Genomic DNA, 12,507 nt, shown 5'->3' with positions numbered 1-12,507 from the left:
CCACAGCAGGTAATTGCCTCAAATGTCATGTTGTCAGAAATGTTACCTGCAAGATCAGTGGGCTAGGAGGAAAGCAATCATTATTAGAGTTATGCAAGGGACAGGTTCATTTTATAAAAACTATATTTGTTTCACCCAAAATCCACTATTACTCATATATAGCCAAGATCTCAATTCAGGAGGGAAGTCTGAGCAGCTGAATGTCCCAGAAAGCTGATCATGACTTGCAGGATTGTAGGTAAGCTCTAGGGACTTAGTGCAAGAAAAAAAACCTTGTGGGAGTCTAATAAGGCACTTGCAATGTGTGCAAGAAAAAAAAATCCTTGTGGGAGTCTAATAAGGTGCTTGCAGTGTGTACAAGTCAACTGACTCAGAAGACACTTGCTACATTCAACATATGTAGCTCCTAGCAACAGCAGAAGTGTACATCTCCAGGATATCAATTATGAAAGACCAGGAGTGTAAACAAGCAGCCATCTAATGAAGAGACTAAATGCAGAGAAAATTAACTCCTGTTAAGGCACAAGATCAAATTAATTATTACCTTGTAGGAAAACTGAAGTGAAAGATTTAGGCTACCCTGAATCATTGGATACAGTAATCTGGTACATATGTTTAGCTGTTGACAGCATTGCACACACAAAAAGTGAGACATTTACCTGCCATGGACCCAAGGACCACTGTCTGAGACATTAAAAGACCATGAATGATGGATGTTTACAAGCTGATGGGTTTGTGGTGAAAAGACTTACCCTATAATTTGCAAAAGAGGTACAAAATATGCAAAGCAGATAGGGGATATATAGTGAAAAATAAAAATACTTTGTAAAAAAAAAAAAAAAATCATTACCAGCCTGTCAATGAAAGACATTTACTGTATAATCTTTTGTGCATTTATCTGTTGACTGGGATAGCTTAAAAGCGGATATGAACACTAGCATACGCAACCAACATAAAGTTAATAAATTTATGTCTTCAACACAGTAATCGTGACAAAATAAGTTACATTTACTGTACAGTATAATCTTTTATTCATTTATCTGTTGACTGGGATAGCTTAAAAGAGGAAATGATCACTAGCATATGCAACCAACAAAGTTAATAAACTTATGTCTTCAACACAGTAAACGTGATGAAATAAGTTACGAAAATAACAAAAACTCAGTACTGTACTTTTTGGCTTGTGATTTTCAGCCTCCAGGAAAGAAAACCAATTTATTTCAATACTGTATAGCCTGAAGGCTAATTTTTTGACAATCAACAATACAGTAAGCCCCCTTATTCACAGGGGATGTGTACCCCCCTCCCCCACAAATGGTGAAAATCCGCAAATACTTAAAACCCCTCTAAAAACCACTTAGAACTGCCTATTTTGATAGTTTAAACAAAAAAAAAAAACTCCAAAAATGCTTATACCTGAGTATTTTAATAGTTTTATCACAAAAAGTCCATTTAGTCATAACAATCATATGAAAATACAGTAATTAGTGAATATTTCTCAGTGAAAAATACCATGAATGGGCGAATTTTCTGCGAATAATGGGTAGATACGTTCCACAGAGAAATCCGCGAATACATAAGTCCGCAAATATTGAGACCGCAAATATAAGGGGTTTACTGTACCTCTAAAAATGACAAATTTTTTAAGTAATTTGTATTTTTCCTAACTATAGAAGCCTGAGGTCTTACATAAGGAATATGCTTCAGCGTAGCTGGACACGGCCGTTTAACTTTTAAACAAGGTGGTTAGGTAGTTAACTACCGGGTGTTAGATGGGAGTCCCGCCCACCCAACTGGTATGCATTCACTTTGCCTTTCAGCCCGGGTGTCAGACTGAGGTGTGGCATGAGATGGGCATATAACTATGAAGGCCACAGGTTTGTATAGTTAGGAAAAATACAAATTGCTTTAAAAATCTATCATTTGTTCCTACACAATATACAAACCGTCAGACTTTACATTAGGAAGACTTACTTCTTGGTGGGAGGAGTCTGAGTAAGCTTCTGAACTGACTGGTAGTTCACCTCACCTGGGTCTTCCTGGTCATGTAGATCAAGGAAGAGACCCTTGCCTCTGACATGCTGAACAGAATATGGGAACTGCATGTTCAGCTCTCAGACTTCTGGGCCTTTTCGAACGAATGGTTATAAAGCAACATTATTTGAAAAAGGGCTAGGATGAATCTTTGGATGTCGGAGACAATAAAGCAATGTACAAGCAACAGGTTTGTTTTAGTTGTCACGCCCTCTCTCCCCTTATTAGAGAGAGGGTTGGGATTGCTTCTGTCTAAATAAAATTAACTCAGTGTGCAACTTACCTGCATCAACGCCAGTTCCAGCAAGTGATGGCCTGACCTACCCTTTGCCCGCAGGGAGAGGAAGGATGAAGGAGAAAGGAGGGGAGTCCAGTCACTCACACATGTACTCTCTCACAACTGAACACCTTAGGCGAGATGCTACCTGTCCTCTTAGAGGAGCTGGGAAAGCTACCCAACTTGTTGAGCAGCCACACAGGCCCCAGGAAAAATATGTCCAAGGACTTGTGGGCAACGTCCCAAAGGTAGAAGTAGGTGAAGGTGGTCTGGCACAACCGCACCCCCACCTTCAGCACCTGAGGAACCAACAGATTTTTCTTGAATGTGAGGGACGGAGCAGAGCAATGCCCCTGACTTCGTGTGCTTTTGCTCGGAACGCACTGGGATTCTCCTTGCATGAAGAGGAGTATGCTTGTTTGATTACCTCAAGAAGCCAGAAAGAGGTGGTGTTCTTGGACACCTCTTTCCTGGTCAAGCCAGTACTAACAAAGAGGCGTCGACACTCAGGCCTGAGGTGTCGAGTCTTCTTTAGATAATACTGCAGCACTCAAATAGGACAGAGTAGCATCTCATCTGGATCATTAGCAACAAAGTCCTCTAGAGAGGGGATCGTAAAGGACTCGAATTGGGCATCAGGGACCGATAGATTCTGAGTCTTCTATGAAGTCCAGGATGAAATCAAGCGAAACTGATCCCCATCTCCTCAAGTGTTTCACATTAAAGGAAAGACCATAAAGTTTGCCTACTCTCTTTGCTGATGCCAGGGCAAGAAAGAAGACAGTCTTGAAAGTCAGATCCCTGTTTGATAACTCTTGTAAAGGCTCGTACAGTGCATGAGTCAGGCTCTTCAAAGCAAGAGTCACATCCCACTCAGGGGTCTGAGTTCCTTGGCAGGGCAAGACCTTTCGAAGCTCTTCATCAGCAGAGAAACCTCCAATGAGGAGGAGATACCTACACCCTTCTGGCATAGGACTAGGCCCAAGGCAGCCCTGTAGCCCTTAACAGCTGATACAGAGAGGAGCTTCTCTCGGAGAAGAAAGATGAGGAAGTCCGCTACCTGCTGAATAGTAGCTTTGATCGGAGAGAGGCCCCGTCTACAACACCAACCACAGAAGACGACCCACTTTCCCTGGTATACCACTGCAGAGGACTGTCTGAGGTATCCAGCCATCCCTGTTGCTGCGCAGCATGAAAAGCCTCTCACTCGCAAGAGATGCTGGATAGTCTCCAGCCATGAAGTGAAAGGGATTCCACTGACTGATGGTACTGTTCTGCATGCTGTTGAGTTAGAAGGTTGTGCCAAGGGGAGAAACTCTCTCGGTGCCTTGCAAAGCAGAGCTAGCAGGTCCAAATACCATACGGTATGTGGTATGTAGCCATTTGGGAGCTGCCAGGGACATTCTGAGATTCGGGGTGATCATTACCCTGTTGATCACCCGCTGAGTCAGCCAAAACAGAGGGAAGGCTTAAGTGTCCAGGTGTCCCGTGGTTGTTGGAAGGTGTCCTCTGCTACAGCCCATGGATCTGGAATGATGGCACAAAACACTTGCAGCTTCCTGTTGTGCCAAGTGACAAACAGTTGATGGAAGGAAGACCCCAAATGCTGAAGAGCCTTTCCATGATGTCTATGTGCAGAGACCATTCCGTCCCTATCACCTGACCCTGGTGACTGAGCTTGTCTGCCACTACATTCCTCTTGCCTAGAATGTATCTGGCTGACAGTTTTACTAAGTGCGTTACAGCCCACTCGTGCACCTGCATAGTCAACAGGTGAAGCAAACAAGACACTAAACTTCCTAGCTTGTTGACCTATGCCACTACTGGGGTGTTGTAGCTCAGCAACACAGCAACACCACCGAGTGTTCCATCACTCCATCCTGAAATTCTTGGAGAGCCAGAAAGGCTGCCTTGAGTTCCAGGATATTAATGTGAAGGTGCCTGTCATCTCAGTTCCACACACCTGAGGTCAGCAACTCCTCCAGGTGTGTGCCCCATCCCTTGGTCGAAGCATCTGAGAACAGAAGCATCTCCGGAGAGGGAGTGTGTAGCAGCACTTCTATTACGAGGTTCCTGTCGTCCAGCCACCAGGCTAAGACCTGTCTCACTTCCTCCGAGAGAGGAATGGGAAGGGATGGAAGATCCCATGCCAGAGACCAGAATTCCTTCATCCTCCACTGAAGGTTGCTCCTGACATGAAACAGGTTCACGCTGGCGTATGCGGAAGCTATCCCTGGGTGAGCGGGCTCGTTCACGCGAACACAAGCAAGGGCTATCCCGGGGAGAGTGATCGGGCATGAGCTCAGGCTGTCCTCACGACGTACTCCAGTCTTCTTCGAGGCCGTGGCCTCCTGAGGCAAAGAAGACTGTGTGGGGGACCACCTCGATACTTCTCCAAGTGAGCAGACCCTCGAGTCGGCAGCACCTGAATGGGACTCTGGCCACGTACTCAAGCAAGTAATGCCTTCACCAGACTGAGGAGCTGACTCTTTGGTGCTGGCAGAGGTGACTCGAGGTTTCATAGAACACCGAGCACCTGGAGAGTCACGATCCTGCTTGGAGGGTCACGTACTCAAAGCTCCTGAATCACATACAGAACGATAATTGGTTGCTTTCGCTACCCTAGTGTCCAAAGAAACTCGGGTATAGGAAGGCACTACACTAGATCTGGGAGGTGACTTCCAAGAACTAGTTTTGGGCACATGAGTACTCATGGAGACTCGCGTATTCAGAGCTCCCGAATCACGAGGTGTTGAAAAGGCCTGTGACACAAGTCCGAAGACTGGGGAGAGTGAGCAAGAAATCCCTGTGTTTCCCCTGTGGAGGGAGTCACCCCATCAGAAGACCCATGGCAGGACTTCTTTAGGGCGGGAGAAGCAACCTTCTTCTTCCTCCACTGGTGAGCCTTGGAAAAAGAAGGGGAAGAGGCGGCAGACAACAAAGATAAAGATGACGACACCTTACGGCTCCTCTTCTTCAACTTCTTCGTAACCTTCTTCAGCAGGGTGTGGAGGAGCTGATCCCTGATGGAGGGGGGAGCAGAGACAACACTAGAAGCCATGGCAGGGGCGTGTGGATGAGTTCAGTCAACAACAGCAGGGATCATCAACGGAGGGGCTTGAGCAGTGATGCTCATAGGCATCTTCGCCATTGCAGTCATCGTAACAGTCGATGTAGTGAATGCTACTGCACAATGAGTCACAGGAAGCATAGCAGGGGCACAGTCATCAGGTGACACAGCAAGTCCTGCACCGAGAGAACGCCTGAGAGACTAAAGGCCAAGTCTCTCGGAGATCCTTGGTCTCCTCCAAAGCTGAAAGGGAATTGGGTTAGGGTTGGTAGTCTCTTCTCGCCCCGAAGAAGACAGCGGGCAGAGACCACCGAGCAGAGGTCGTCCTGATCACCAGCTCCCCAACACCAACTCCCATCTGACGAAGCAAGCAAAGACAACAAAGGGGAGATCGCTCCCGAAGGAATAACAGCAAAGCAAGGAAGCTCTGCAGGAAGAAGGAAGGAACTAGAAGGGTCAGCAACCAACGATGTAGTAAGGGGCGTGTTACCGCCGGACGTTACCTTGGAAGCCTTCTTCTTGAACTTCCTCCTCTACGAGTACTTCACCCACTGCACTGGTGACCAGTCATGGCACTAATCACAAGTAGATTCAGGATTACAGTCATGCCCCCTGCAACTGGTGCAGGGGACATGAGGGTCAACATCAAGGGAGGAGCAGTAATGGGTACAGGTTCTAGAGGCAGTACCAGGGCATTGAGCATGACACTAGCCTTACACTCCTTAGGCTTAACAGATTCATGGGTTTGAATAATAGTAGCAATACACAACCACACAGAAAAGCACAAAAGATATCACAAAACAAAACACGCAACAATCCCACTAGGAGAGTAGACTGAAACAAAGTGAAATGGCAGGCAAGGCAGAGGGTAACACAGCAGCTCTGCATAGCATGATGGCCAAAAGCAAAGCGAATGCTTACTGGTCAGGTGGGCGGGACTCCCACCCGGCGCCCAATAGTTAACTATCTAACCACCTTGTTTAAAAGTTCAACAGCCATGTCCAGCTACAATGAAGCATACTCCTTATGTAAAGACTGACGGTTTGTATATTATCAAGGAACAAGAAATCTATTACCCAAAAGTGTTGCCAATGAGACCAAGGTCCATGTATAGATTTCCCATGCAATTCAAGAATTAGTGACTAATTTTATCCCCAGGGTGCTTGGTTAGGTACCCTATATTGCTGTAGAACAACACCTTTCTTTTACATCTAGGATACTATCTAATCAGAGAATCAGCCTCCATATTTACATTAAAATCTAATTTGCTTTCCTACAGTATTTGATGACTATAAGCAACAGAAACTTATGCCAATACATTTCACAAATTGAAACTTATGGCTATTGCAATTAAAATGTAAACAGCCAGTAACAAGAGAACATCAGCTCAGAATGGAACTACTGTAATCAGTTGTATATTACTTACCACAATTGGTTCAGTGCCTTTTCCTTCCTATGTTAGCAGCAGAGGAACAATTTGATGTAATGTCTACTTTTATTTTGTACAAAAAATCAATTTCGAAAGAAATTTCATGACAAGTTCCGTAGTTATTCCTAAGCACTTCTGAATCTTTTACTGAGGTCACCATTCTTTTAATTTAAAGGATTCTCTCATATAAAACAAAATTCTCAAGATGTTTGAAGTGATACTAAATGAAAGCACTTTGAACAGTCTTATACATACCATGGGCTCATTACTTTTGACTAGCTGCACGATCTTTACAGTTTCTTCATCTTCATCGACCTCGACAGGAATTTCTGGTAAGTGAGGAACAAAATCTTTTGCTGCAATACTATCATGAGCTTGCAGAACTCCCTGAAAGAAAAGAAAAAAGCAAAGCATAAATATTTCTTGTACAGTATACCTAAATGAAAATACTCGAGTACTGAAAACAGGAAAAATGTCAAAAATTACACCTTTGTACTGCTTACAGCTAAGACATCAGTGCCTGGAAAGTTTTACTCCATCCATTCAAATAAGCATTTTATAAAATGACAATGAATTTGAAAAATCCAGACAGTGTAAAAATACTATGTTAATAACCCATAAAATATACTGAACATCACAGTACATGTACGTAGTATGTTGTCAAAATATTCAATAAAGTAGCACACCGAGATAACGGACCGTGGTATATCGTACCAGATATATCGGTGCGAAATGGAAATATCAATTTGAGGGTTTTCGCCTCCAGATCAAGCGCTGAACTGTTTTTTCAAATCAGGCGCCAAAAGGAATGATGAGGGTTTGATTGAGGGAGAAAGTGGATCACTCACACATGAATACAGGCCGTCCCCAGTTTATGATGGGTCCGGCTTACGACATTCCGAGGTTACGACGCTTTTCAAATATATTCATCAAAAATTATTTCCTGGTTTACGATGCATATTCCAGGGTTACGATGCATTGTACACCGATCCGACGGAAAAAATGTGGCTCCAAAACGGCAGAATCATCAAAATTTTGAGTTTTTTTTTAATGGAAAACTCAAGGAAAATGCAGTTTACATTGTTTTCAATACACCCAAAGCATTAAAAGTAAGATTTTCTTAGGATTTTTGACGATTTTCGATGATTTTTCGGTTTACAATGATTTTCGGTTTACGACACGGCGTAAAAACGGAACCACCGTCATAAACCCGGGACTGCCTGTACATGTTTATGCTTACAGTACATGTCACTACTCTCATATCAGCACATTTTCTAGCTTGCAGAGTGGTCATTTGGTCTATGCTAATTTTTATATTCTTTTAGGTGTTCTTTTTTACACATACTGATTTTGTATACAGTAAAGATATTAGGATAATAAATAATGAAGAATAAGAAAACATGAAAGAATTTATTTTGCATATTTATATCCTAAAGATTATAAGCATTAAACATAAAGGGGAAAAAAATTTTTTTGAATGCCATTCCCTGAAACATAGAGCCAGTAGCTTAATTAATTGTTTCATTTCCAGGCAGTCCCCGGTTATCGGTGGGGTTCTGTTTCTGAGGGTGTGATGATAACCGAAAATCGCCGCTAACCGAAAATCGGTGATTTCGGCACTTTTTCGGCGATTTCCGGGGGTTATTGGCGTCGAAAAGTGCCGATTTTCGATTATCGGCGCCTCTGTTAGGTATGTATCAACGCCAATACCCAATTATCGGCACCGATAAGCAGAAATCAGCGATTTTCGGCACTGAAAATTGCCGATTTTTGTCGCTAGACAAGCCCCATAAAATGAATTGCTGTTAACCGAGCCCGCCGTTAACCCTTTAACGCCGAAGCCCTATTTACAAAAACGTCTCCCATATGCCGCGGCGTTCAGTGAGTTAGCGCGAAGCGGAAAAAAGTTTTTCAAAAAAAATCACAGCACGCTTAGTTTTAAGATTAAGAGTTCATTTTTGGCTCATTTGTTTTGTCATTGCCTGAAGTTTAGTATGCAACCATCAGAAATGAAAAAATATCATTATCATATATAAATATTGGAATATATGACAGCGAAAAAACTCATATAATTGTATACAAATCGCTGTAAGCAAAACAGTTAAAGCTAATGAGTTAAATTTTTTTAGCTGTATTGTACACTAAATTGCGATGATTTTGGTATATAACAAATTTTAAAATGATCAAAGCAACACAGACAAAATATTATCACAAAATGATGCATGAATTCTGCAATGCGGGACGTAAAAAATGTTTTTCAAAAATTCACCATAAATCGAAATATTGTGCTAGAGACTTCCCGTTTGTTGAAAAATGAAGCTAATTGATTGAATATTACTAGACTGTAAGTGTTTTAGCTTACAATTGCAGTTTTCGACCATTTCGGTCGAGTTAAAGTTGACCAAAAGTAGAATTTTTTCTATTTATCATGATTTATATGAAAATATTTCAAAACTGATAAAAGCTACAACCATGAGTTACTTTTTGTTGTATTGTACATGAAATTGCGCACATTTTCATATATAAAACTTTATGTAATGACTAATATAAAACGGTGCAAATATTACGACAACGAGACAAAAGAATTTCTGAGATGTTCGGCGAGTTACAGCATGAGCGTAAGGAAAAGGTTTTTTCAAAAATTCACCATAAATCGAAATATTGTTCTAGAGACTTCAAATTTATTGCAAAATGAAGGTAAATGATTGAATATTACTAGAATGTAAGAGTTTTAGCTTACAATTGCGTTTTTTTACCATTTCGGTCGAGTTCAAGTTGACCGAAGGTTGCATTTTGGCAGTTATCGTGATTTGTGAAAATATTTCAAAACTGATAAAAGCTACAACCATGAACTATTTTCTGTTGTATTCTACATGAAATTGCGCACATTTCATATATAAAAGTTTATGTAACGACTAATGTAAACGATGCAAACATTACGACAACATGACGAAAGAATTTCTGAGATGTTCGGCCGAGTTACACAGCGCGGGCGTAAGGAAAAAATTTTTTTTTCAGAAATTCTATATAAATCGAAATATTGTGCTAGAGACTTCCAGTTTGTTGCAAAATGAAGGTACATGATTGAATATTACTAGAATATAAGAGTTTTAGCTTATAATTGCATTTTTTACCATTTCGGTCGAGTTAAAGTTGACCGAAGCTTGAAATTTTGGCAGTTACCGTGATTTATGTGAAAATATTTCAAAACTGATAAAAGCTACAACCATGAGTTATTTTCTGTTGTATTCTACATGAAATTGCACACATTTCCATATATAAAACTTTATGTAACGACTAATATAAAACAGTGCAAACATTACGACAACGTGGCGAAAGAATTTCTGAAGCGCGGACGTAAGGAAAAGTTTTTCAAAAATTCACCATAAATCGAAATATTGTGTTAGAGACTTCCAATTGGTTGCAAAATGAAGGTAAATTATTGAATATTACTAGAATATAAGAGTTTTAGCTTATAATTGCGTTTTTTTACCATTTCGGTCGAGTCAAAGTTGACCGAAGGTTGAAATTTTTGCAGTTATCGTGGTTTATATGAAAATATTTCCAAACTGATAAAAGCTACAACCATGGGTTGTATTTTGCTGTATTGTACATGAAATTGCGCACATTTTCATATATAAAACTTTATGTAACGGCTAATATAGAACAGTGCAAAAATTACGACAAAATGACGAAAGAATTTATGACATTTTCGGCTGAGTTACCGCCGTGCTTAAGAAAAGTTTTTCAAAATTCACCATAAATCGAAATATTGTGCTAGAGACTTCCAATTTGTTGCAAAATGAAGGTACATGATTGAATATTACTAGAATGTAGAGTTTTAGCTTACAGTTGCATTTTCGACCATTTCGGTCGAGTCAAAGTTGACCGAAGGTTGAAATTTTTGTAGTCGACGTGCAGATGCGTCCACCGGCACAACAGACAATTTTAGTCAGCGTGTGATATGTCAGTAGGCGTTTAAGGGTTAACCGGGGACTGCCTGTAATTTGTGTCATACCATTTTAGTGCACTTGATGTTGTAGGCAAACTTTCTATATATTCATCTAGAAACTGGATGGAAAACCTGTTTATTACTGCTACAATGTGCTCCATGACTCTGTCATCAAAAAATTTCTAAAGAGAAACTCCCTTATCCTGAACACTAAATTTCACACCTTTGGGTGAACGAAAAGTAAAGGGAACCCCACTGGGTTTCCCTTATTTTGAACAAAAAAGTTCGTGGAATCCGAAGCAGAGAGAGAGAGAGAGAGAGAGTAATTTTTGTGCTGATTATGGAAAAGGCGCCATTATTTCCTTTTACCATAGTCATCATCATTTTTTGCAACGAGTAGTGATAATATCTCTTCATGCAAAAGATTTTTCTTTCCCTTTAGATCACTCATTATGGGGGGATAAATGGGATCAAACAAAAAGAAATCAGTTGAACGCCAGAAGCGTAGTGGGAGGTGGAGATCGCTGTCCTCTTGGCAGACTGCCTTTCCCTTACAAAAAAAGTTGCCATTTACCACTAATTTAGCTCATAGTGTTACCAACTGACGTTCTTAAAATTTGCATAAGAGGGATGAGCATTTCGGACCAAATTCAGTAGCACATCATCCTTGAAAGAGGTAGGATGTGTTACTTCATTGAAGGCGTTGTGATATGGGATGTGCCCAACCGAGATATGCTGTCAGTGACTTTTAACAGGTTAATAATAAGGTTTTTATCTTACTTTACGGGTACTGTTTGTTTGTATCAATATACTTCATAGCAAAAAGGAAAACAGAACGACTTCAACACTGAGAAAAAATGACTAACTTGATTAGTTGTCACACTTCTGTAAGACATTTATTTAATTTGTATTACAGACTTATTACATTTGTATTAAATATTTTATAGATATTTTGCTGTGTTTACATTAATATTATTTTAAAATTAGTAATTCATTGCTGTACGTGCTTCAGGGTGTATATACTTAAGAGTAACAGTTTTAGGAGGGTAATGTAAGATGATTTTGGGTGTTTTGGGATGATGGTTTGGGGTGTATTTTTGCTTGAACAGACATTAAATTGTTTTAGTATGATAATTTAAGGTGTATTTTTGTTTGAACTGTTAAATTAGGCAGTGAAAGGTTAAAATATGCAGTTATAAGCATTTTACAGTATAAATACACCTGTACAGTACTTTATGGCAAAAACATGCATTCACATCTGCTGTACAGTATAGTCAACAATATATCGGAGTTTCTTTTATAGTTGGGTAGGCTTGGACACTTTAATCCATTATCTCGGTGAGCTACTGTACTTTCCTTCTTGCTTTTCTAGCAAGGAAGGATGGTGAGGAAAGTGATGTAATCATATATTTCATGAATACATTTGACTGTAAAATATTGTTACCAGTATTACAGTACAGTACCCAAGTTTAACAAGTCAAGTGACTCACATAGCTAGACTCTCATGGGGACCACTAGAATGACCTTTCTTGAATAACTAAAAATGGAGCAATATGAAGTTGAGGCTGGACAGCTAAGTTACAGATGACCAAAACTTGCAAGGAGACAAGTTCATGTTTGAAAAGAGGATAGTCTCAGATTGGAAGGAAACCCTTACAGCATTTCAAATCAAAGCATCTGACTCTGGAGATGCATACAGGCAGTCCTCGCTTATTGGCGGCATCAGTTAATGGCGTTTCGGTTTT

The 12,507-nt window shown here is 40.6% G+C and overlaps 1 protein-coding gene across 6 annotated transcripts in view; it reads right to left on the bottom strand.

Annotated features, from left to right (window-relative positions):
- metro (membrane palmitoylated protein 7-like protein metro) overlaps positions 1-12,507 on the bottom strand; it is a 40,598-nt gene that overhangs the window by 9,164 nt on the left and 18,927 nt on the right. For 4 of the 6 annotated variants that reach the window (XM_067131856.1, XM_067131854.1, XM_067131855.1 and 1 more), the window contains exons 5-6: positions 7,066-7,197; positions 6,808-6,834 (exon numbers count right to left, since the gene is read on the bottom strand). In XM_067131856.1, coding sequence (XP_066987957.1) covers positions 6,808-6,834; positions 7,066-7,197 — 159 coding nt within the window. The remainder of the gene's footprint in view (positions 1-6,807; positions 6,835-7,065; positions 7,198-12,507) is intronic. The other 2 variants (XM_067131859.1, XM_067131858.1) reach the window with 1 other exon arrangement.

The sequence above is a fragment of the Macrobrachium rosenbergii genome, chromosome 30, assembly GCF_040412425.1.
Source record: "Macrobrachium rosenbergii isolate ZJJX-2024 chromosome 30, ASM4041242v1, whole genome shotgun sequence".
Lineage (NCBI taxonomy): Eukaryota > Metazoa > Arthropoda > Malacostraca > Decapoda > Palaemonidae > Macrobrachium > Macrobrachium rosenbergii.
Note: the sequence above shows the minus strand (reverse complement) of the source record. Positions and strands in the feature narration are given on the sequence as shown.